Source organism: Schistocerca serialis, chromosome 6 (assembly GCF_023864345.2).
Source record: "Schistocerca serialis cubense isolate TAMUIC-IGC-003099 chromosome 6, iqSchSeri2.2, whole genome shotgun sequence".
Lineage (NCBI taxonomy): Eukaryota > Metazoa > Arthropoda > Insecta > Orthoptera > Acrididae > Schistocerca > Schistocerca serialis.
In genome coordinates, this window is record NC_064643.1 from 197,909,217 (window position 1) to 197,936,358 (window position 27,142).

Consider the following 27,142-nt stretch of genomic DNA (forward strand, 5'->3'; position numbering starts at 1 on the left):
TCTGCTTAGTGTATTCGTCTCTTGGTCTCCCTCTACGATTTTTACCCTCCACGCTGCCCTCCAATGCTAAATTGGTGATCCCTTGATGCCTCGGAACATGTCCTACCAACCGATCCCTTCTTCTGGTCAAGTTGTGCCACAAACTTCTCTTCTCCCCAATCCTATTCAATACTTCCTCATTAGTTATGTGATCTACCCATCTAATCTTCAGCATTCTTCTGTAGCACCACATTTCGAAAGCTTCTATTCTCTTCTTCTCCAAACTATTTATCGTCCATGTTTCACTTCCATACATGGCTACACTCCATACGAATACTTTCAGAAATGACTTCCTGACACTTAAATCAATACTGGATGTTAACAAATTTCTCTTCTTCAGAAACGCTTTCCTTGCCATTGCCAGCCTACATTTTATATCCTCTCTACTTCGACCATCATCAGTTATTTTGCTCCCCAAATAGCAAAACTCCTTTACTACTTTAAGTGCCTCATTTCCTAATCTAATTCCCTCAGCATCACCCGACTTAATTAGACTACATTCCATTATCCTTGTTTTGCTTTTGTTGATGTTCATCTTATATCCTCCTTTCAAGACACTGTCCATTCCATTCAACTGCTCTTGCAAGTCCTTTGCTGTCTCTGACAGAATTACAATGTCATCGGCGAACCTCAAAGTTTTTATTTCTTCTCCATGAATTTTAATACCTACTCCGAATTTTTCTTTTGTTTCCTTTACTGCTTGCTCAATATACAGATTGAACAACATCGGGGAGAGGCTACAACCCTGTCTTACTCCCTTCCCAACCACTGCTTCCCTTTCATGTCCCTCGACTCTTATAACTGCCATCTGGTTTCCGTACAAATTGTAAATAGCCTTTCGCTCCCTGTATTTTACCCCTGCCACCTTTAGAATTTGAAAGAGAGTATTCCAGTCAACATTGTCAAAAGCTTTCTCTAAGTCTACAAATGCTAGAAACGTAGGTTTGCCTTTCCTTAATCTTTCTTCTAAGATAAGTCGTAAGGTCAGTATTGCCTCACGTGTTCCAGTGTTTCTACAGAATCCAAACTGATCTTCCCCGAGGTTGGCTTCTACTAGGTTTTCCATTCGTCTGTAAAGAATTCGTGTTAGTATTTTGCAGCTGTGACTTATTAAACTGATAGTTCGGTAATTTTCACATCTGTCAACCCCTGCTTTCTTTGGGATTGGAATTATTATATTCTTCTTGAAGTCTGAGGGAATTTCACCTGTCTCATACATCTTGCTCACCAGATGGTAGAGTTTTGTCAGGACTGGCTCTCCCACGGCCGTCAGTAGTTCCAATGGAATATTGTCTACTCCGGGGGCCTTGTTTCGACTCAGGTCTTTCAGTGCTCTGTCAAACTCTTCACGCAGTATCATATCTCCCATTTCATCTTCATCTACATCCTCTTCCATTTCCATAATATTGTCCTCAAGTACATCGCCCTTGTATAGACCCTCTATATACTCCTTCCATCTTTCTGCTTTCCCTTCTTTGCTTAGAACTGGGTTGCCATCTGAGCTCTTGATATTCATACAACTGGTTCTCTTATCTCCAAAGGTCTCTCTAATTTTCCTGTAGGCGGTATCTATCTTACCCCTAGTGAGATAGGCCTCTACATCCTTACATTTGTCCTCTAGCCATCCCTGCTTAGCCATTTTGCACTTCCTGTCGATCTCATTTTTGAGACGTTTGTATTCTTTTTTGCCTGCTTCATTTACTGCATTTTTATATTTTCTCCTTTCATCAATTAAATTCAATATTTCTTCTGTTACCCAAGGATTTCTACTAGCCCTTGTCTTTTTACCTACTTGATCCTCTGCTGCCTTCACTACTTCATCCCTCAGAGCTACCCATTCTTCTTCTACTGTATTTATTTCCCCCATTCCTGTCAATTGCTCCCTTATGCTCTCCCTGAATCTCTGTACAACCTCTGGTTCTTTTAGTTTATCCAGGTCCCATCTCCTTAAATTCCCACCTTTTTGCAGTTTCTTCAGTTTTAATCTACAGGTCATAACCAATAGATTGTGGTCAGAGTCCACATCTGCCCCTGGAAATGTCTTACAATTTAAAACCTGGTTCCTAAATCTCTGTCTTACCATTATATAATCTATCTGAAACCTTTTAGTATCTCCAGGGTTCTTCCATGTATACAACCTTCTTTCATGATTCTTAAACCAAGTGTTAGTTATGATTATGTTGTGCTCTGTGCAAAATTCGACCAGGCGGCTTCCTCTTTCATTTCTGTCCTCCAATCCATATTCACCTACTATGTTTCCTTCTCTCCCTTTTCCTACACTCGAATTCCAGTCACCCATGACTATTAAATTTTCGTCTCCCTTCACAATCTGAATAATTTCTTTTATTTCATCATACATTTCTTCAATTTCTTCGTCATCTGCAGAGCTAGTTGGCATATAAACTTGTAGTACTGTAGTAGGCGTGGGCTTCGTATCTATCTTGGCCACAATAATGCGTTCACTATGCTGTTTGTAGTAGCTAACCCGCATTCCTATTTTCCTATTCATTATTAAACCTACTCCTGCATTACCCCTATTTGATTTTGTGTTTATAACCCTGTAGTCACCTGACCAGAAGTCTTGTTCCTCCTGCCACCGAACTTCACTAATTCCCACTATATCTAACTTCAACCTATCCATTTCCCTTTTTAAATTTTCTAACCTACCTGCCCGATTAAGGGATCTGACATTCCACGCTCCGATCCGTAGAACGCCAGTTTTCTTTCTCCTGATAACGACATCCTCTTGAGTAGTCCCCGCCCGGAGATCCGAATGGGGGACTATTTTACCTCCGGAATATTTTACCCAAGAGGACGCCATCATCATGCAATCATACAGTAAAGCTGCATGCCCTCGGGAAAAATTACGGCTGTAGTTTCCCCTTGCTTTCAGCCGTTCGCAGTACCAGCACAGCAAGGCCGTTTTGGTTATTGTTACAAGGCCAGATCAGTCAATCATCCAGACTGTTGCCCTTGCAACTACTGAAAAGGCTGCTGCCCCTCTTCAGGAACCACACGTTTGTCTGGCCTCTCAACAGATACCCCTCCGTTGTGGTTGCACCTACGGTACGGCTATCTGTATCGCTGAGGCACGCAAGCCTCCCCACCAACGGCAAGGTCCATGGTTCATGGGGGGGGGGGTCAGGTGAATACAGGGTTATAAATACAATATCAAATAGGGGTAATGCAGGGGTCCGTTTCATAATGAATAGGAATGCGGTTAAGCTACTACAAACAACATAGTGAATGCATTATTGTGGCCAAGATAGATACAAAGCCCACTCCTGCCACAGTAGTACAAGTTTATATGCTAACAAGCTCCGCAGATGACGAAGAGATTGATGACATGTACGATGAGATAAAAGAAATTATTCAGATTGTGAATGGAGACGAAAATTTGTATACACAAAGATACTGAAAGGTTTCAGATATACATTATAATGGTGAGACAGAGATTGGTTTTAAATTGTAAGAAATTTCCAGGGGCAGATGTGGACTCTGACCACAATCTACTGGTTATAAACTGTAGATTAAAACTGAAGAAACTGCAAAAAGGTGAGAATTTAAGGAAATGGGACCTGTACAAAGTGACAGAACCAGAGATTGTAGAGAGTTTCAGGGAGCGCATTAGGGAACGATTGACACGAATGGGAGAAAGAAATAAAGTAGAAGAAGAATGGGTAGATTTAAGAGATGAAATAGTGAAGGCAGCAGAGAATCAAGTAGGTAAAAAGACAAGGGCTAATAGAAATCCTTGGGTAACAGAGCAGACACTGAATATAATTGATGAAAGGAGAAAATACAAAAATGCAGTAAATGAAGCAGTCGAAAAGGAATACAAACGTTTCAAAAATGAGATCCAAAGGAAGTGCAAAATGGCTAAGCAGGGATGGCTAGAGGATAAATGTAAGGATGTACAGGCGTATATCACTTGGGGTAAGATAGTTACTGCCTACAGGAAAATTAAGAAGACCTTTGGAGAAAAGAGAACCACTTGCACGAATATCAAGAGCTCAGATGGAAACCCAGTTCTAAGCAAAGAAGGGAAAGCAGAAAGGTGGAAGGAGTATATGAGAACAATATTACGAAAATAGAAGAGGATGTAGATGAAGATGAAATGGGAGACATGATATTGAGTGAAGAGTTTGACAGAGCACTGGAAGACCTAAGTCAAAACAAGGCCCTGAGAGAAGGCAACATTCCATTAGAACTACTGGTAGCCTCGGGAGAGCCAGCCCTGACTAAACTCTACCATCTGGTGTGCAATATGTATGAGACAGGCGAAATACTCTCAGACTTCAAGAAGAATATAATAATTCCAATCCCAAATAAAGCAGGTGTTGACAGATGTGAAAATTACCGAACTATCAGTTTAATAAGCCATGGCTGCCAAATACTAACACAAATTCTTTACAGACGAATGGAAAAACCGGTAGAAGCCGACCTTGGGGAAGATCAGTTTGGATTCCGTAGAAATGTAGGAACATGTAAGGCAATACTGTCCCTATGACTTATCTTAGAAAATAGATTAAGGAAGGCAAACCTACGTTTCTAGCATTTGTAAACTTAGAGAAAGCTTTTGACAATGTAGACTGGAATACTCTCTTTCAAATTCTGAAGGTGGCAGGAGTAAAACACAAGGGGCGAAAGGCTATTTACAATTTTTACAGAAACCAGATGGCAGTTATAAGAGTCGAGGGGCATGAAAGGGAAGCAGTGGTTGGGAAGGGAGTGAGACAGGGTTGTAGCCTATCCCCGATGTTATTCAATCTGTATATTGAGCAAGCAGTAAAGGAAACAAAAGAAAATTCGGCGTAGGTATTAAAATCCGTGGAGAAGAAATAAAAACTTTGAGGTTCGCTGATGACATTGTAATTCTGTCAGAGATAGCAAAGGACTTGGAAGAGTAGTTGAACAGAATGGACAGTGTCTTGAAAGTAGGATACAAGATGAACATCAACAAAAGCAAAACGAGAATAATGGAATGTAGTCGAATTATGTCGGTTGATGCTAAGGGAATTAGATTAGGAAATGAGACGCTTAAAGTAGTAAATGAGTTTTGCTATTTGGGGAGCAAAATAACTGATGATGGTCGAAGTAGAGAGGATATAAAATGTAGACCGGCAATGGCAAGGAAAGCGTTTCTGAAGAAGAGAATTTGTTAATATCGAGTATAGATTTAATTGTCAGGAAGTCATTTCTGAAAGTATTTGTATGGAGTATAGCCACGTATGGAAGTGAAACATGGACGATAAATAGTTTGGACAAGAAGAGAATAGAAGCTTTCGAAATGTGGTGCTACAGAAGAATGCCGAAGATTAGATGGGTAGATCACATAACTAATGAGGAGGTATTGAATAGAGTTGGGGAGAAGAGAAATTTGTGGCACAACTTGACTAGAAGAAGGGATCGGTTGTTAGGACATATTTTGAGACATCAAGGGATCACCAATTTAGTATTGGAGGGCAGCTCGGAGGGTAAAAATCGTAGAGAGAGACCAAGAGATGAACACACTAAACAGATTCAGAAGGATGTAGGTTGCAGTAGCTACTGGGAGATGATGAAGCTTGCACAGGATAGAGTAGCTTGGAGAGCTGCATCAAACCAGTCTCTGGACTGAAGACCACAACAACAATGCTACAAATATAGTGCCATTCTTATCCATAATATATCAGAGATCAGTAGAACAGTGGAAAGTTCCACGCTACTGAAAGAAGGCCCAGGTCATAGCAATCTATAAAAAGGGTGGAAAATTGGATGCACAGAACTACCAGCCAATTTCACTGACATCGATTTGTTGGAGAATCATGGAACATATTTTGTGTTCAGACATAATGATCTTTCTAGACTCTGAGAAGCTCATCTGCAGAAACCAGCACAGTTTTAGGAAACAGTGGTCATGCGAGACACAGCTGGCCCTCTTTGTGCATGATACACAACAGGCTCTACATACCGACTCCCAGGTTGTTGCCATATTCTTTGACTTTCAAAAGGCGTTCGACTCAGTTCCACACTGTCACTTGCTCCAAAATGTGTGCACTTACAGTCTATCCAATGACATATGCTGTTGGATTGAAAGTTTTGTAACAGACAGAGAGCAGTATGTCATTCTGAATGGGGAGACTTCAACAGAAACAAGCGTAACATCAGGTGTGCCCAAGGGCAGTGTGATAGGTCCACTGCTTTTTATGATTTACATAAACAATCTTGTTAATGGTATTGACAGCAGCATTAGACTGTTTCCCGATGATGCTGTAGTCTACAGGAAAGTAGCACCACACTAAAGTTGTGAACAAATCAATGAGGATTTGCAGAAAATAAATGTGTGGTGTAAGGACTGGCAGTTACCTCTCAATATTAGTAAGTGTAATCTGCATATAACAAAGCGAAAATCTCCATTAATGTACGAGTACAAAATAAATGCTCAGACTTTGTAAGCTGTAACATCCATCAAGTATCTGGGTGTGACTATTCGAAATGATCTCAAATGGAACGATCAAATTACACAAGTAACAAGTAAAGCGAACTCTAGATTGCAGTTTATTGGTAGAATGGAGTCCTTCTACAAAGAAAATTGCTTACAATACTTTAGTTCATCCAGTCTTAGAGTATTGTTCATCTGTATGTGACCCTTACCAGTTGGGTCTATTCAAGAGATTGAGAAGGTGCAAAGAAGAGCGGCAAGATGTGTGACTGGTACGTTTAGCCATCGCAAGAGCATTACAAATCTCATAGAAAGTTTCAAGTGGGACACACTTGCAGACAGACGACACGCTAAATGGAAAGGGCTGCTCGCTAAATTCCAAAATCCGATCTTCGCCGAGGATGTAGTGCATATATTATTACCACCAACTTTCAAATCTTGCAGTGATCACCATCCAAAGATATGGGAAATTAGAGCTCCTACTGAGGTGTTTTTCCCTTGTACAATCCGCAAGTGGAGCAGTGGGGTGGGGGAATATGACTTTGGCGCGAATAGTGCCCTCTGCCACACACCGCTTGGTGGTTAGTAGAGTGTATATGTAGATGCAGATGTAGATATAAAGAATTAATAAAACATGAGAGTGTATATGACAAATTAACACATTACAGAGAACAGTTTTCAACTACAGTGAGGAACTCTTGTGCAATATCAGAGGGCACCACAAAAACTTTTCATCTTAGATTTTTTAGACTTGGGTTTATCATTCAATTGTAGTTTACTTTCCCTGGATTCTCTATAAAAATGAAACCTGCTGAATAGTGGACGCATTTCAGTACAATGCTTAAGAAAATTTATGCAAGTTAAAATAGTTTTTCAGTCTAGTGATCACTGAATAAATGTTGGTTTCTTCTGAATGAGTCAGTATTTTCGACAATCTCCATGATGGAATATACACATGGGGATGGTAAAGTCAGAGCTCCAAAAAACTTTAACAATGGCCTACAAGAAGTTTGAAAACTGGCATTGCAGATCTGCCTGATTACCATTTCGGCAGTACAGACGTGTCCGATTCCACCTGTCTGCTTTGGCCCATGTCGTCATCAAAATGACGGAAATAGACATACAAATTAAGATAAAAATGACACAATAATGTCTCACTCCAAAAATTAAATGAGACTTGTGTGACAGCCACAGAAAATTGGGGTTTAGGGCTGGGACAAGCTGAATACACAACAATAAAAAAACAATGCACCATCCCAAAACAAATAATACAAAAAAAATTAAATTATAGCATTCTACTACGCGAACAAAACCACAGGAATCTGCCATTTCACTTAACCTATGTAGCTCAACTGCAGCTACCAATATCAAAAAACCAACACCTACAAGCCAGAAATGGGGAATTGGACATTTCCCTTGACCTATATAGCTGTTGTCAATGTCCTATTGTTGTCACAAATGTGACACCTAACATATTCAGCAATAAGACCAAACATCTGCAGAAACTGTATGACAGACATCATATCATCAATCATCTCAAAACATAATGATACACTCGTAAGTGTCATATCCATCCCTAACAAATAAGCAATTTTTAAAAAAAAATTAGGCTTCTTTCCACACAACAAACACCAAACTAATCAGATCTAACAAAAAACTTTAACAACTCACTGAAAACAATTCCACAGCCCATGTTATTGTACCACCCACCTAAACTGAAAACAACATTAGCACGACAACCAAAACTCAAATGAACTCAACACCACGCGTTAAACACAGAACGTCCACATCCACCACCAAAGGAGACCATCAAATACATCTATAAACACAACCAACTCAAAAACTCCGGGCAATAGTGACATCACACACACCACTACCATTATGTCACGGGTCAAAGCAGACGGGTAGAATCAGACGGTTTCATTGACCCAAATATTCTTTGATGGTGCACAGTTACCCCAAAATATGAAACATAAAAAGAGTGAAAGCAAGTACAGTACACAAGCCTTTGAAATTCATTGTCAGGGGCAATGGAGTTTATTCTGGTAGTGAAGATAGCAGCATTCAGTTTCTGCTCTAGACCTTGAATGTGATACTTCTAAGAAAGCTTTTCATCTACCCTCAGTCCTTAGAATGTAACTGCTGATTTCACTCACTTTTTGATTACTTTGGGGTAGTAAAATTTCATTTATACAACAGTCACAAGCGAGAAACTGATTGCAGCGTGTTTGGTCACAGCTGAGCATTAATTTATTCTCTAACAATCAGTTGCTGATGATACTAAGTGTCCTATTAGCTAGAGCATATACATTACATTCCATGTCTTCGACAATGGCATAGACAGTGGCTGAATTTCAGGACACTGTTCACTGACATTCTTATCATGCTTTAGTATATCTTCATAAAATTTATAAAGTTTATTAAAAAATTTTTTAAATATTATCCCCATACTGAAAATGTTTAAATAAGAATCAAATTTTCAATTTAATATATTGCGAGTTCCAACACTCATATTTTACATTCAGTGTTTATCATTTCATTAGTGATTAGGTCTAAAAAAATTTTTTAATTTTTTTTTATTGGCACATAGGTAATGTGAATACATTATTTCATTTGTAAGTCAACCAATTAGCTCTTTTCGCATTAACATACACATGGTAATTAAGTTGCAAAAACATAATTCTTGCAGACACACTACCTACTATACAATATCAAGAATGGATGACGGTTATTAATAACAAGTGAGCCAAAGTCTCCCTGTGAATGTTGATACTTTGAAAGTCTTGTCAAATCATACATGGAGTACTTTCAAAATTTTTTAATGCTAGAATTGATTGGTCACCAGCATTACCACTGACAACAGCACTGATGCACACATCATCATACTGTACAATACTTTTTTTGTTTACTTAAAACTAGGTAAAATAATGAAGTCTCATACAAAATTAATATTTCAAAATGAAACATAGAAACATATTCAAGAAGATATAAGACTGTCTTAAGGAATGAAATCTAAAACAAATTCCACTGCGAATCTATCATCAGTTGCACAACATAGAAAAATGAACTGGAAAACAATACTCACACTGTGCATGCTCTGACCGTATAGTGGCTTTCAAAGTATAGGGACATATGTAAATGAGCTTACTGGAATCAATTTTAATGTGTCATGTCAAAATCACTAACAAAAATGTGGAAATATATTAATATGAGAATGTTCTCAAAATTCCACACAATTGAATGGCCGGTCTACATAGCAACTGACATGAGCCTAAATAAAATTTATTTCAATTTTTTAAAAACTGACAATTTTTAGTCTAAAATGTCAGACGGAATTTCATATACGCACTGATCCAGCAAAACATTACAACACAACTTTCACAGAGGGACAAGCACAACTATGTTACATTACTCGTTATGCAACGGGCTAGGGATACAGAAAGAGTCACACTGGTGACTCCACATATTAAGAAATGAGTAACTTGATTGATTAGAGGGACAAGCAAAGTACACTGTGATACCCACATGACATTTAATGACTAAAGTGGACACATTCAGGCCCATGGTTTTTCTTACAGCATTAAGCTTACAGTGACATGTCCAGCTTATTGTTACTACAGTAGACAGATTAAGTTTCTATGATGTCTTGGCCTCACATTAATGTATACCACGAGTAGCTTCATGTCACTAAATGTTCTTCTACTTGATGGCATCTACAGAACACTACAAATGAATGAATCTTGAGCTACCATTAGTAGCCCCATCAAAAGTGGACAAATGAAAAACCGTTAGTACAGGAGGAGTTGAATGTGGAAGTCTCATCTATACTTATGTTCAGTCATGACAGGTCTGTTACACAGTGCAAATGCGGTGGATCCGATGTTACATTTTTCACAAATAGATTTCGGGAAGGAAACTTAAAATAGGGCATTAGTGTTATTCACTATATCGAGTATTCAAAATGGTTAGATATGTAGGGCAGCAATCTTCAATATTCAAAACGATCAAATATGAATGGCAGCAATCTTCAGTCATTCGCAAAGGCGTAAATCATCATATTCACTGCCGTCAATTACAACTGACGAGGGGAGGCACGAGTTGAGAGAGACTAAGTTAAATATCAATAATTCGCCAATCACAAAAACAAAATTGGTGTGATTTACGATCCAATGACTGGTAGTTCACTGTAACTTTGGGCTAAATGAAATATTTTGTTATTACTGGGTCGCTGTTTCTACAACTTCACAGTGACTTGTACGAAGGTTTCAAAAACCTCATTTTAATGGTATACCACAAGCAGAAGTTAAAATAATTTAACACATTTATTTTATCGCTATATTTATACGTCTATGATCAGTCAAACACCAATTTTTTAGATCGGATTTCAATGTTTTGTTTTTTTGTTCCAAAATTTAACTTTAACACGATATGCCCTCAAAGAAATTATAAAACATCGGAGACAATTGAGCTGCGCCAGATTTGGAAGTTATATTCACTGATTTACCCATTTAATGCAGTTGAACGCTTTGTAGCAACATTTCGCAGCGCTGTTAACCCAGCCATGTCTTTCGAGTCTCGATTCACGATAATTTACAATCGACAAATAAAATTCGGAACAGCTTCAGAGATTGCAGACACACGCCAAAGATTTTCCTGTGAAACTTGCAGAGTGAAACGTCTCTCATCTCTGTATCGGGTACATTGGAACATCTTTGAACGAACGTGGTCTTTCAGCTTCCGCTAGCGTGTGAAGCGCGTGTGGCTGTGCATGTTGTATGTTTAGTGATCGGTTGTAATCAAAGTAGTAAGTGCGTTGTATTTTATACCGTTACACGTATTTGTATCAAAATGCCTCCAAAATTTGATCCAAATGAAATTAAAGTTGGTAAGTGAATTAGAATTTATTGTTGCACTGCACATGCCTGTCGTTGATGAAATTATACTGATTTGGCCCATTTATTTCAGTGTTCTTGAGGTGCGTTGGTGGAGAAGTGGGTGCTACCTCATCCCTTGCACCAAAAATTGGTCCCCTCGGTCTGGTAAGCTTCCTCTTTTTAAAAATAAATAATTTGCACATATGTATGCCATGTTGCGTTCTCTGTTGTAATTCCACCCATACGTAGAGCCTGTCGAAATAATGTGTCGATCTGCATGTATCTGAATCCGTAGAACATAAATAATTTAGTCAATTTATGTTTTTGCACCGTGTAATTATTAGTACATAATGAAATAGATTTAAAACGACTCGTACTGTCGGCGAATGAAATCCTATCGTACACCCACTGGCCAGTTGTAAAATTTGCATTTTTATCATAGTACCAGTCGAAAATACTAACAGGTACAGTGCATAGAAAGATTTATTTGTATATATAGTGATAAGTACAGCTGTGATACCGAGCGAGGTGGCGCAGTGGTTAGACACTGGACTCGCATTCGGGAGGACGACGGTTCAATCCCGCGTCCGGCCATCCTGATTTAGGTTTTCCGTGATTTCCCTAAATCGCTCCAGGCAAATGCCGGGATGGTTCCTTTCAAAGGGCACGGCCGACTTCCTTCCCCGTCCTTCCCTAATTCGATGAGACCGATGACCTCACTGTCTGGTCTCCTTCCCCAAAACAACCAACAGCTGTGATTTCTTTTTGTATGTATTTTGCCACTCAGTAAAAGTGTTGATATGCCTGGTAAAACACCATTGAAAGATTAGCAGTTTCGGTTGGCAGGCAGCTGCGTACGAGGCAGGAAGAGGACTGATCTTATCTTTGTAGGACATGGAATCAGTGTGTTGCCAGTCCCTCCAGTTGTCATGCAAGTAGATTAATCCTGATGCCAGTGCTTCCTTGTTTCAAGCAGTTTCTCATTTTGATCCACAAGACTGAGAAGACCCTGTTAACGGACCTCCATAGCTTAGAGGGAAAAAAAAACTGTGGTACTATGAATTGAGCCTATGCCCTTCCACAATGGAGGAAGCAGTACTAATAAGAGGCAGGCAAATCCATAGAAACATTAACCACTTTCCACAGAAAATATTGCATCTTTAAAGAAGTCTTAAACTTGACAAGACATGTCGGTAATCAAATAGGTCCTTCAAATGGAATCTACTTTCTTGAGTGCATTGTTGAATGCATCCCTGTTATCCATGGTTCTGTTTACAAAACACAAAGTAAATCACTTCTGTCCATGGCTTAGTTTAAAGCCAACATCCACATGCCGGTACTGTGGTGTGCACAAACTAACAGCTACAATTATTTTATTAATAGCACTGCATGGGGCGGGTCATCATTATGCTTTCTGTGCCACAATTGGCTGTTGAGTCTGTAGACTAAACTCGCAGAAACAAATCATACATTGTGGTCTTTAATTTTGCACAAGGTCAGGACATAAATTTGCAAGCTTGAGTAAAATTGCTTAAATGTCAGTCTTGGGTGCGCACTCACAAGTTGACGCCCATGTGGATTGGAAATGGCTGCAGATTTGACAACTTGGCTGTATTAAGCATATTGTTGATTGGCTGTAGGGTTATTTGTTAACCCTTCTCTGTGCTTCCAAGTAAAGAATATTGCAATCTTGGAAGACAGGTTGCAGTAGAAAATGTGACCATTTGCAGGTAGAAATTGATCATGGCATTAGAAATTTCTAGGTACGTGAAAGCATACATTATTAGGGCCCTTCTACTCGACTCTGCTAACCACACTGAAGTGCATGGCAGAGGGTACGTGCCAATGTACCAGTTATAGACTTTATCGAGATAGCTTATGTCTGTCTTAAAGATTCTCCCAGTTCAGTTTCTTCAGTATCTGGGACATTCTCCCATAGATTAAACAAACCTGTGACCATTTATACCACTTGCCTCTGTATATGTTCAGTATTTTGTTGGTTCTATTTGGTACAGGTGTAACACATTTCGACAATCTAGAACCAATTGTGCAAGGAATTTGTAAGTAATCTCCTTTGTAGATTGGACTTACCCAGTGTTCTACCGATAAACCACAGTACCACCTACTTTACCCATGACTGAACCTATGTGATCATTCCATTTCATATTCCTACAAAGTAATACACCCAGGTATTTCCATTAGTTGGCCAGTTCCAACAGTGACTGATATTATGTTTATAGAATTAAGTTTTTTGTTTTGTAAAGTGCACATTTTTACATTTCTGGACATTTAAAGCAAGTTGCCAATCTTTCAATCTCTGCACTGCTTTGAAATCTACCCAAGATTTGCTGGAAGGGTTATGCAGCTTCTTTAAGAGAGTACTTCATGACAGATAACTGCATCTGCAAAAATACTGATTTTACTATTAATATTGTCTGCAAGGTCATCATGGCACACCCAAAGGTACTTCTGGGGAAATTTTAAGTATATGTCAAAAGGATAGGCAAATGGGAAATAGAGATGGTGTATTTGTCACAGTAGACAAACTAGAGTCCATAGAGGTAGAAATTGAAGCTGCATGTGAGATTGATTGGGCAAGATTCAGTAACAGGGGTGTTCATAAAATAATTGGATCCTTTTATCACCCACTCGACTGATTTCTTGATGTAACTGAAAATTTTAGAATAAACCTCAGTTCACTTGTACATAAATTCCCCAATCATACTGTAATCGTTCGTGAAGACTTTAACCATCCGGCAATCAATATGGAAAATTAGTTTTGTTAGTGGTGGGCTTGATAAGACATCGTTTGAAACTTTACTAAATGCCACATCTGAAAACTACCTAGAATAGACAGCTAGGAATGCCACTCGTGGTGGGAATATATTGGATTTAATGGCACCAAATAGATCTGACCTTTTTAAGAATGTCCACATCGAAACAGATAGCAGTGGCCATGACGTTGTTGTGGCAACAGTGATCACTCAAGTACAAATGACATCTCAGGCAACCAGAAAGATATATATTAGTAAACTAGATAAAAAATCAGTAGTGTCATACCTCAACAAGGAACTTCAAACTTTCAGCACAGGGCAGGAGCATGTAGGGGAACCATGGCTCATGTTAAGAATAATAGTTGACCATGCACTGGATAGATAGTACCCTGTAGTAAAGTTCATAATGGGAGGGAACCTTTGTGGCTAATAGCCACTGCAAAGAAACAGATCACTGTGTAATAGGTGTAAAACATAGGGCTGTAGAGGTTCTGAATGAAATGTTTGGCTGTCAAGATCAATTTGTGTCACCTTCAGTGACTGTTGTAGCAGGATATTGTCAAGTGATTTCACAGAACCCAAAGAAATTTGGGTCACGTGTAAAAGCTATTAGTGGTACCAAGGTTAGTGTCCACTGCCTAGCGAATAAGACAAGAACTGAAATTGGGGGTAGCAAAGCAATAGCTGAAATGCTTAACTCAAATTTCAAATGTTCCTTTACAAAGGAAAACGCAGGAGAATTGCCCCATTTTAGTCCTCGTACCACTGAAAAGATGAATAAGTATGTGTCAACAGCTGAAATCATTAAAATTGAACAAAGCTCCAAGGCCCAATGTAATCTGTCAGATTCTATACTGATGTTGCAGCTGAGTTAGTCCGTGTTCAAGCTATAATGTTTGTAAATACATAGAACAAAAAACTGTGCCCTGCTCTTGAAAAAGGCACAGGTCACACTCATCTACAAGGAGGAGAGAAGTGATCCACAAAAGTGTTCAGTATCCCTGACATTGATTTGTTGTAGAATCTTAGAACATATTCTGGGCTCATACATAATGGTGTCTCGAACAGAATGACCTCGGTGCCAATCAGCGTTCATTCTGAAAACATGATCACATTAAATCAAACTCAGTTTTTTCACTTGGTGTACTGTGACACTCGTATAACTTACCATAAGTTTTGGACTCAAGAGGATCACATTTAGTCGGTGTTTGTATTAAGTAACTTTGCATGAAATATTGGCGTAATAACCGAATCTAAAGCATATTGCTGTATTGTCACAATTTGGGAATGGAGGTAACAACCCACTAAACAGTAGAAATACCCAACAGCACTATTTTGGTGAGGTCCTAACTTCATTTCGAAGTTTTTCACATCCTTTCGAGATTTTGCATTACTATATTAACCATTATCAATGTGTTAGTCATGTCAAAATGTTCTGTTCCGCCATTTTACTGTTAGGCGATAGTCATAATTTATAGATGCTGTATTGTCTTCCCTTTGTGACATATTATTGAATGGTTTTTGCTTTGAAATGTATTTCAGGCACTTGGTTTCTTATGTATTACTGTTTGAATTCATAAATAAGATTTACTAAGTGAATACATGCTTTTTACAGTCACCTAAAAAGGTTGGTGATGACATTGCCAAAGCAACAGCTGACTGGAAAGGCCTGAAGATAACAGTGAAGTTAACTATACAGAACAGGCAGGCAGCAATTTCGGTCTGCCCATCTGCAGCTTCTCTCATTATAAAGGCTTTGAAGGAGCCCCCTCGAGACAGAAAGAAGCAGAAGAATAGTAAGTAGTAAATATTTGGAAGTTAATTTCTGTAAAATTTAGAAGTGGGGAAAATTTCAGTAGTTTGCTGTCTCCTGTCATTGAAACTGGGAGAAAAAAGTAGGCTGTGCACTGTTCTGCTTCCTGGTTATCCTTGAACAAGGTGTTCCCCCTCACTGGTTACTGCATATTTTGTGATCAAATAGTACTGTATTGTTGAACTGAGAGGTATAAATTAAGTAATACAATTATTTGACCATGTAGTAATTTAAGTGCTGCTGTGGTTTTTTTAATTACCTCTGTAGATTTTTGTACAAAGCTCAGAAATCCTGTTAAATTTTGTAGCTGGAGTGTATGGAAAGATGGTAGCTTCCTGATCTGCACTAGCACTGTGGCAGTCTGTGTAAAGCACACTTTACCACTCAAAATAGTTCAAGAAAATTACATATGTTGTACAAATGTACACTCTGTATGTAATTTAAATGTTATGTGCTAATCATTCATAGATAATCACAGAAAAATATGCAGTATATGTATTGGCAGTTTTCTTTTACGTGTTCTCTGTATGGTACATGCTTTATCAGCCCAGCTTTGTCCCAAGGTGGTCTAGGTTATGTTTAAATGCCAGAGTTTGGCTGAGTCAATAATTGTGTTATGAGAATATCCATAATTCTTATGGTGTATATTTTAGTGTATGGGGTTTCTGTGTGTTGGTCGTCAGCAGTCTTGATATCAAGGATCATAGCAGATGGGTGGCATCAATGGATTAATATTTCTGGAGAAAACAGGTTTGTGATGTTCTTTAATCAGGTATATAAATGGCCTGTGATTAGTTGTAGGGCACTGTCACCCTCAGGTCTTCAACAGTCCTACCACGTGAATATAAACATCTCGGTGAATTTCTCTCTAGTTTATCCTGTTGAGAGTCCTGCTGTTGAGATGGTAGTTGCTGCCCAGGTAAAAGCTGTAGTTGTGCATCCTGTCTTTGTTCCTTCCTTGATGACACTTTGATGTAATATAATTTTATCTGGCTCGCTCTCCTCAAACAGTAGATTTACCCTAATCAAAGTTGTCACATTCGTTTGATGAACTGACCATTTGCTATCATAGCTGTTCAGCAGTTTCTTGGTCATACAAATAGCAAACTCTCTAACATTCATTGTTGTGGGAGGGGTAGGAGGAAAGTTGTTTTGTACAGTTTTGTTAAGGCCGGCATAAGATTAGCAGCTCTTTGACTGTGTGTGTGACATGTGTAAACATACTTAGTTTAATTGGAGAGCTGCAACGATTTCTGACAAGGACTTCTTGTATTCAGAAATTAAATACCTCAAACTCATGTTCTAGAAAAACAGAACGAAAATCATGACACAGAGCTAGTGCTTTCCAAAAAGACACATTGCTCAACAATTGTAGAACGATTCTTTCACTTTGTTTCCTCTCTGTAGTATTGTACATACAAAGATGGTTAGTTTTCTGAACAGGCAAGGCATAAGACCCAAAAAAAAAGCTATGCTGTGCCCAGTTCAGTTTTGGCTTTGGGGTCCCTGGAATTCAAACTGTCCTTGTGAATGCAGAAGCAAGTAGTAGTTCTGAATGAATGTTTTGTCGCATAGCCAGTTAACAATGGAGATTTGGAAAAACCTGTTATTACTGAGTAAAAACTTACAAAATCACATTCAGTGGAATACGTATCCTGTCCTCTCACCTAGGCATACTTAGTACTGTCCATCTGAGCATACTGGGAGTATCATGAAAGAGGCCCTAGAGATCAATGCAGCAAGAACTTGGACATTGGGTATAGTGTAGTGGAAGGCAACACACTGTTCAAACACTACTGAATTGATCAAACTGGTACAATTATGCCTCATCTTTTCAGAATTCAGTGCCGTCTTTGGCAGGCATTTGAGGCAATCATTAAAAGCATGGGTCTTTACTCCAATTTTGTGTGACAACAAGGCTGAGAACATTAGATAGAATTGAGTAAAAATCTCTCGGTGTACATGCCGCGTGAAATCAGGATAAATCTCCAAGCTTTCGACCACGACCTCCATGGTCGTCGTCAGGGCTAAAACTGACTGTCGTGAACTAGCGAGGTTCCCACTTTTATATGCTACGCGCCATATCGCTGACGTATTCCAGCCAATCAGAAGCCGTCCTTTGCATATAAAAGTGGGAACCTCGCTAGTTCATGACAGTCAGTTTTAACCCTGACGACGACCATGGAGGTGTGGTCGAAAGCTTGGAGATTTATCCTGATTTGACGCGGCATGTACACCGAGAGATTTTTACTCAAGAAATACGTCGCAAAAGACTTCGTAGCCATATTAGATAGAATTATTTTGATTGTGCTATAACAGTGTAGAATGCCTCATCTAGATAATTCATTTAATAATGAAATATAATTTCAGGGTATGCTTGTAATTCCTGATTATTTGCTTGATTTGAGCATGTGAACTGATCTTTCAGTGAGTACCTTTAAGAAATTGAGCCCTTTCTTTTCTAAATGGTACATTGTAAATTTGAAAGTGTTGGCTACAACTGTAGGCTAAGGAAAATTGTCCATTATTTGTTGATCTCAGCCCTTATTAAGAGATGTGCCCTTGGAATTTGGTTGGCTACTGAAATGTTGTTGTGAAACCACAGACAATAGTAACAGTGATAATCTCTGCAGTGCAGGCTGTTCTGGTGGTGCTGAATGGAGTTCATGTGCCCGTACTACGCAGGTGCAAGTAGTAAAGGTTATTGCCAGGCAGTCATGTTGAATGTGTTCTCTGTGCATTTGCAAACCACTGTCACCCTTGCTGACAGGAGCTTGACGGAGGCAGTAGGATCATGTAGGTTACAACCTTGACTGTCCTTGCATAAGTTGTTTGCCTTTGAGTTCCTGGCTGTAACAGCCTGGAACAGTCTTATAGTGTAGTTGACAGAATAAATATTGTCTTGTACTTCCTGTAATCTCTATTCTTGTTCTAATTTAGCAAGTATTTTATATATGGTTGATCTGCTAGTAAATAGTGACATCACTGTGTTCTTTCATTTACAGTAAAACACAGTGGAAATTTGTCATTTGATGAAATCGTAAATATTGCCAAACAAATGAGGGACAGATCCATGTCGAGAAAACTTGAAGGAACGGTGAAAGAAATCCTTGGGACTTGCCAGGTAAGTTTTTTAATGGCTGTTTAATATTATGATGCTTTGGAAGTAAAGTGTGTTACTATTGCCAAGTGTGCTATTATTGCTTTGTTTCTGTTACAGTCTGTGGGATGTACTGTTGAAGGGAAACCACCACATGATTTAATTGATCAGATAAATGCTGGTGAATTGGAAGTTCCAGACGATTGAAATGAGTAAGTATGCTGTTGAGATCAGAGTTCTGGAAAAGCACTAGTAGAAATGTGTGCTAATGAAAATATGTTTTTTGTTAATAAAATACCTTCTGTCACCGAAGTTTCTCGTGTTTATACAAGGTGCACTTGTAGAAATTTACTACATTACTTAATCTAGGACAGTAGTTATACATCAGTATTGTTTGATGAAATTTCGAACAATTAATATCCTTTGGAAGAAAACAAGAATACTTTTTCAGTCATTGGATAGACTGACAGCATGATTTCTAAGCATATTTTGAGAGATACACATGCAGTGTTAACACCTTAGCAGCCATAGTCATTCATTACGTAGCATTGGCAAGTGTAATTGATGCAGTTAAGGTAGTTATTACAAATTTTCTGAAAAGTGAAGTTCCCTCTGTGGCTATTAGATTAGTGGGTATATATATATTGTGATACACTTTCGTGAAGATAATAGAGCTTTTTGTCTTCATATTCAAGTGGGCAACTTATTGGACATGTTCGTTGTTCCACGAATTAGATTTTTGTACAAATTATTTGGTACACTTATCATTTAAGCAGTGTAATCTTCGTAGTGTCTATTTTTTGTAACAAAGGCAAGGAGCACTAGGTTATGTGGCCAGAAGCTGAAAAGAAAGTGTGTGTGTGTGTGTAAAATGATAAGTTCATTAACACCATACATAAATGTCTTCATGATTGATTGTAACTGGTAGTAATATTTCAGTAGCCTGCCATTATCGGCCCTCAAAAATTTATCACGAACAGAATCTTTTTAAAAATCTTGGTGTGTAATTTTGGTGATTGTGTATTAAAGTTGAAGAGAACAATGGAAAACAATCCAAAGTCCACTTCTTTATATTTTACAGTAATTTAATTTGAAGTTTAAAGAAAAACAGAAGGTTAAGTGTGTGAGACATACGAAACACTTTTTTTCCTAAAACGGGTTCTCAAGGTTCTTCTTAACAGATCCGGAAATGCGGAAGTGTCCGATCCCACCCGTCTGCTTTGACCCATGACGTCACAAATATGGCGGAAAGAAAAACACACACACACACTTTCTACAAGAAGCCTAATGACACTAACGGGACAAGCGCGGGAAATTGGGTGTTTTGGGTGGGGGGCAAACTAAATATAAACAAATTTAGACGCCTTGCGTAGCTACAACGTGTAAGTGAAGACAGCCATGCATGAATACCCACCCACCTCCCCAGGGGTCGTAACCCCTGCAACCCATAGAAGATAAAGATGCTTCAGTAGCTGATTAGTGTTTGTTGTCTTGGGAAAAAAAACCTCACGAGATAGAACGAACAGATCAGAAAAGTAAATAAAATAAGATAAAACAGAACTGGAGACAGCCACACTCAAACCAAACTCCGCGCCGTCATGACGTCACACACACGACAACACCCTTACGTCACGGGTCAAAGCCGACGCGTTGGATCGGACGCTTCTGTCGACCCACAGATCCTTCTTTTGAAATTAGTAGTGTGAGTTAGTCTTTGTTTATTAACAATGAAAGTGGAAGTACACATGTTCACAAAAATAGACGACTTCCTAGAATGTATTACATAACTGCTTGCCTCAGAAAAATGTAAGCAATATTTGTGGGATATTATTCGGTAATACCAATGAGAGACAATGAGGTTAATATAAATTCTACATCAAATTACTCGTCAGTGTGGGTAATCTTTCAAACTAGAGCTCCTTAGAAAAGAATTTCTTAAAGGATTGTAGGTCATCTTATTTTCTCATGGAGAGTGGAATTAAACTTTAATATGAAGGTTTTGGCAAGTCACTGCCTGCACTTTAACAACATAGGACTCCCAAGGACCAATTTATGTGGCACAATAACTGCAGTTACTCTTACTTGCGATGTCTCAATTGGTCTTTCTGTATTCTTTACCAAGAAATGAAGACCACAATTTGAACTTTTCTTGAAAAAGGCCTAGGTTTTGTGTGGCACCTTTTGATGTGCCCATTCCAATTTCTGGTTGTTTCAAAGTAGACTTATTGATTTATTAAACCCAAATGTTTGTCAAATTGCATGTAACTGTGCCCTTTATTAGCACTGTTTACTTTGATTCACATTGTTGTTTCTACGAATCATAATATGGATGATGTGAATGACATTTTTTATATTCTGGCTGGGTCAAGTGAAACAACATTGATGCAACTTTCTTCATCAGTTCCCATTTTGGGTATGTTCTCATCATAGGTAAAAAATTACACTTCTCTGAAGGTGAGAACATGAACATCAAACGTGTAAAGACAGTTGTTGCTTCTAGTGTAGATCATTAGGGATAATACTAAGCACTGCAAGATTTTCAGTGAAATCTCTGCATGTTTCCTTTGTCTTTAATTTTGTCTCCACATTTTTGTTGATAAAGACTTCAGTCTTCTTACGTAATAGAGCTTCTAGCTGCTTAATTTCTTTGCCTACTTCTGCACTGCACCTATCATTGTTTTCTTGCCAGAAGAGATGGCTTTTTTGCTTTGAATTCACGTGCAGAGCAATTGTCTGATATGGGGCACCCACAGTTGTCTGATATGCGCTACCCAAAAGTAATATTATATTTCGTTGGATACATGTTCACAAAAAATCTATACAAAGTGGGAAACTTTGGAAATGGCTGTACATTTTATGCAGTATTTTAATGATTAATTCTTTAGGCAAATATAGTTAAGATGTATCATAAAGGCTATAGAAGAAGATTACTAGCCTCTGGTTTCTGTGGTCTTCATTTCACAGGTAAAATTAAAATTAGTGAATACAAGTGTGCATTCTGAATATCATTTCCAAGTAAATTAAATTGGATTCATGTTTTGAAATTTTTGTGAAGCACTGTTTCTGCATTTCCAGTCGTCACCAGGAACATGACAGTGTTCTTATGCATGTACTTGCATCATGAAGCCATATGTTTTGGTTTTTCCTTTGCTCCACTTTGTTGAGCTGCTGTAACATTTTCATCACTTGATTCCATGCCAAAATGTAAATTGCACCAGTACACATCAGTCAAATAAACTTCATTGAACAACAGTGCAGTTTGCTATCAGTGAAAAATGTAAGCCCAAACAATGCATTGGTTGCCACAAATTAAAAAAAAAAAACCCAAGCAAACCCACATTTAAAACAAATTTTCCTGAAGTAGTAAAAAATTACTCTCATTAAAATAAATGTGGTCTTTTTTTCACACAGATGAATTTTTGTCCTGGAAACTTTTCTCTATGTTGATTCCTTATGGCCTACATATTGTTTTTTTCTATTTATCTGTTGGTATGTAGTAATATTTACATAGAATCCAGTGGTACAAGAATTTCAAATTTCACCAAAGATGGACTTTGATTGTTTTTCCTGCTATACCTTTCAGTTAATTACAAAACATGAAATAAGTGTTGAGTGTTGTTTATGTAATTGTGGATATGAAAATCTGATTGCAAAATGGATCTGTTTTGTGGCTGGTGCCTGGAGAAGTTCTAATTGCCAGTATTCTGTGGTATATCTAGTTTTGAATAGTTATATTTTGTTTTGTTATATTTTAAGTTTACAGTTCATATATATTTTCCAGAGCTCTGTACTCAGCAGCTAACACAAGGTCGGGGTTGGCATCCCATCCTCCCACTTTCTCTCTTGATAGTGTGTGTTTATTTTTGTGCTGTACACCAATGTGAAAAAATTAAAGTAATGGAGCTACATTTTCCTTCAGAAAAAAGTAATATGCATGCTGTTACAGTCTGTAGCAGCTGGTGACTGTTCACACCCAGACTTGAGTAGAGCAGTGAATAATTAGAAAACAGCTTCAAGATTTATTCTTAGTGTGCATTCTCGTACTGCGCACACTTGTTGGAAAAGCTGATAATTTGGAGCTTTCTTAGAAATGTTCTGGCATGTTAAGAGAGACATAATGTGGGTACCAACTGCCATTGGGGAGACAACCCCAATAACAAATCACATTAACTTAACCTTTTAATAACTTGTAAACTTGTCATGTACACCCATATAGATATTTATTTCTTCAGTACCATTGTATCTTTCATGTATTTTTCTTTCCTTTCCAGGTCAGTGATGGAATAAAATTACATTTTCTGCTATAATTGCATTTTTCTTTTCATTTGCCTGTCCTTTTAATTTTGTACCCATATTTGTTCCAAGCAAACTTTGATAAATTCTAAGTGCCAACCTACAGATAGGATAACGTGAATTTAATCTGTGTAAATTGTAATGAAAGTGGTGCATTGGACTGAATTACTAATGTAACATGTGATGTAGATAACACAGAAAACTTGCCAGGTGGTACTAGAGAATATATCCTCTCTGCAAAGGGGAAATAGTACAAAACTGCTAAAGATGGTGCAAAAAAGGTACCAAACACTGCATCAGACATACATCAGAATTTTTATTACCAGCATATCCATTCACACATAGTAACTTCCCTCTGTGTGAAAGACCAAGATTGTGGACTTGTATTCTTATAAATAACAAATTAATTTCTTCACCAGTCATCTACATTTGCGGATTTCCTAAATTGCTGAAAGAAGATGCTTTGAAGTTCATTTTCTAGAAGGTTCCCGGCACTTTCATTCATTCCCTCTTTATATAAAATTTGATGGATGCTAAACTTTCCTCCTTTTCTTACTTTCCTACTTCAAAATTAAATGTTCTTTGTCCTAATCGTTTTTTTAGTTTTCTGCAGTGTTCGCAATTCTATATATACTGGAATACTTAAGCCTGTAAAAGTTGTGGAGCCACAACATGCATAGACATTTTCGCTGTGTGAAATGAAAATTTGTGATGGTATCTTTCTGTTACGTTCAATTTTATTGTAACCAAGCAAGATGTAATCAAATGCGATAAAAATCCATTAGATTTCATACATACTGAGCAGGAAATACATACAAAGGTTAAAGTTCAGTTCGGGGGAGGGGCACTAAATATAAACATTGGCATTCATTGTAGAGTCTGTGCAAGATGCAGGGGTTGATGTGCAGTATAGACTTTGTTGGAGATCCTCCTGGTAACAAGTTTAGAAAGTTGATATGTTGCAGTCATGTGCATCAGTGATAAAATGTAATATCCACAACATTCCTCATTTCATAAAGGCTTTGAGATGTTGAAATGAGATTTTGGCAAATGATAGTACACAAAGAGGACGGTATTTGCCTTACAGTTATTATGTGTAACTTGATTATCTACAATGTTAATGGAATAACAAACTTTCTTGAAGGAATTTATTTTTTGAGGGCCTCAATATCTGGTGAAATGAAATATGTTGTGGGTATTTCCAACAGCGTCAGTGTGAAGACATTACACATTTTTGTACTGAGCATGTGCTGTTTCATAATCTATTGATCTTAACTTTTTCTCAGTTCCTCACTTAAGAAACCTGTTTCAGGTGTATCTTGCAATTCTGTTTGCCCGTTGTAGTGAAACGACATTGTGTAAACTCCGCTGTGTTTTTGGCAAGAGAAGCAAATTTTAACATGGCAGTAAAAAATGTAGATTTTACTTAAAATTTGCCACTCCTGTTGCTTCTCTGAAAGTTACAAATGATTTAAAAAGTCAAGAAAAAATAAATTGTTGCATTTTCAGTGGAATTCTTTCTGTATACTAACAAAGCAGATGTGACTAGATCTTTTTGAATGGATACCGTGCAGGTGTGGTTGTGGAGGGGCTGCACTAAATGCTTATAAAAACTGCGAGCATAGGATTCTGTTTAGAACAGTGCTTCCCTTACAGTGCTCAGCATTTCCTCTAGTGTCTGCTGGCACCCCCAACACCATCGCTTTACCCACACTTGCTGTGCCAATTGCGCATCTATCGGCCATGTTAAAAGTTTCCTACATTCCTTAAAATATGTAATTTAATGTCTTTGAATGTTGCTCTTGTGAAGTAGCATATTTTAGGGAAGTGTCTGCCATTGATAGCAGTTAATGGTAAACGTATTTTCACAGAAAAACCAAATCTGAAGCAGTAGGTAGAGCAAGAATATAACTCCACTTGGCTAAAACACGCACATTGTCTTTGTATGCAGTAATATTTGCTTGCTCATTTACATACAGGAATCTAGTTCTTGAAATCAGAAGTGCGTGTTTGTAGTTATGAAATATTAGGTGTAGTTAATACTTGGTCTTGGGCTCTTATGGAGGAGAGGCATTCCCATATAGGATATAAGAAACTGTGGTATGATGCCTAATTCTATCAATATTTTAACCATGTAGAGGAGGCATTGATCAGCAGACGGGCACATTGAAAGCTTTCTTACAGATTATAAACCATTTGAAAGTTACTCTTCACTTGTAGAAAGAAATACGTGCGTAGTTCACATACAGTCACTTGTCTCTCTGTGCTAAGGCTTGTCAGGTTTCAATTGCAGGACCTAATGAACTGAAATGTGCATTAGCTGTTTATTAAATGTGATATTGTCAGAATTATTGGATTACCTTGTCAGTGTCTAATTCTGCTTGGTAGCAAACATTCAGAAGTTGCATTTGAATTAAAGCTTCCTATTCTAATTGTCTCTCCTAGGGGGCTCGCGGTTCTTTTGAGAGTTTGTGTGTGGCGCACACAGGGCCGCAAACTATTGCAGCTCTTCATTCCCTAGCTGCTTTTCCTTCTCTCCGCCCCCACCATCCCTATCCCCACTCCTTCACTGTGGCCACCTTCCCCTCTCTCGGTGTTTTGCTTTGTCAACCTGGTTATACCCCTGGTTTCCTGTATTGGTTGCAATTTTGTTTCTTTTGCCGGTTCTTTCACACTTTTGGTGTTTCAATCCCCACTTTAGGTTGACCTCCACTTCAAAATTCCCTGCAAACTGATGAGGAACTCTGAGCTAATCTGGACCGGCGTGGCGTTCATTTTGTTCGGCATGTGCAGAAGGGTCGCAAAGATAACCACACCAATACTGGCACCTTCATCCTGGCTTTCGAGGGGGAGTTACCCTCTGAGGTCAAGATTATGTGCTACAGATGGGATGTGAAGCCGTATATCCCTCCACCTATGCAGTGCTTTCGGTGCTTACCTTTTGGGCATATGTCTTCCCGCTGTATGGCGGACCATTTGTGTGGTGGCTGTGGGCACCCGGTCCATAAGAGAACCCCTTGTGTTGGGCTGCCTGTGTATGTTAATTGTGCTCACCGCCACTCCCCTCGCTCACCGGATTGCCCGACTTATAACAGAGAAAAGAAGATCCAAGAATATAAGTCCCTGGATTGTCTATCTTTCACTGATGCTTGCCAAAAGAATGGAGACTCCATCCAGTGTCACTGTCTTCAACTTTTGCCTTTGTTACTTCCTTTCCTCCTCCTCCCCCCACCCCCTCGTCCTTACCCCAGCCCTGCCCCACTCTGCCATCCACCTACCCTGCCATTCCCACGACCTCCCATCAGGGAGTCGCCCCCACCCTGGCCAAAGAAGTGCCCCCTTCTTTGGTATCTGCTGGTGATTGGGAACCTTCTCCCGAGCGTCTCAGGCCAGAAGACTGTTACCACCATGAGGCGCACCATCTATGGGCCCCGCTCTTTCGGTTCCCGATCTTGCAGACGCCTGTACTCCCCGAGTCCTGTCCTCCTCCACCTCAGAAAGAGAAGAAGAAGAAACATAAATCCCAAGAGAAGGCATCTCCGGTGCCCTCGGAAGTGCCTACTCCCCTCTTGCAACCTCAGTCTGACATCTTATTTATGGATGTCATTCCATCCTTGTCGGTGACAAGTACTGCCCAAGTGATCTGACCACCTCGGCTCCTTCATGCGTATCTTGGACTCGCACCACATGATCATCCAGTGGAACTGCAATGGATACCTGAAATGCAACGTCTTGTCTCCTCTTATTCTGCATTTCTGTCTTGTTCTCCAAGAAATGCATTTCCGTGATGACAACCCTCCCACTTTACATGGTTATCGGGCGTTC

At 38.8% G+C, this 27,142-nt stretch overlaps 2 protein-coding genes across 2 annotated transcripts in view; one reads left to right on the forward strand and one right to left on the reverse strand.

The window, feature by feature from the left end:
- Positions 1 to 11,104, reverse strand: part of LOC126485164 (NADH dehydrogenase [ubiquinone] iron-sulfur protein 4, mitochondrial) — a 41,025-nt gene extending 29,921 nt beyond the window's left edge. The window contains exon 1 of the mRNA XM_050108839.1: positions 10,968 to 11,104. Within this exon, the coding sequence (XP_049964796.1) occupies positions 10,968 to 11,026 (59 nt within the window). The 5' untranslated portion in view covers positions 11,027 to 11,104. The remainder of the gene's footprint in view (positions 1 to 10,967) is intronic.
- Positions 11,105 to 11,173: 69 nt separating this feature from the next.
- On the forward strand, positions 11,174 to 23,331 carry LOC126485165 (60S ribosomal protein L12). The gene is made up of 6 exons (XM_050108840.1): positions 11,174 to 11,348; positions 11,429 to 11,502; positions 15,727 to 15,907; positions 18,930 to 19,048; positions 19,145 to 19,236; positions 23,296 to 23,331. The coding sequence occupies exons 1-5, from the start codon at positions 11,312 to 11,314 to the stop codon at positions 19,229 to 19,231; spliced, it is 498 nt and encodes a 165-aa protein (XP_049964797.1). The 5' UTR covers positions 11,174 to 11,311; the 3' UTR covers positions 19,232 to 19,236; positions 23,296 to 23,331.
- Positions 23,332 to 27,142: the final 3,811 nt, after the last annotated feature.

What these genes read in the sequence shown, in the direction of transcription:
- LOC126485165 (XM_050108840.1), top strand. Translation starts at nt 11,312, where the DNA reads ATGCCTCCAAAATTTGATCCAAATGAAATTAAAGTTG. An exon ending in CAGAAAGAAGCAGAAGAATA is followed by an intron (nt 15,908 to 18,929) that starts GTAAGTAGTAAA and finishes TTTCATTTACAG; the next exon opens with TAAAACACAGTGGAAATTTG. An exon ending in AAATCCTTGGGACTTGCCAG is followed by an intron (nt 19,049 to 19,144) that starts GTAAGTTTTTTA and finishes TTTCTGTTACAG; the next exon opens with TCTGTGGGATGTACTGTTGA.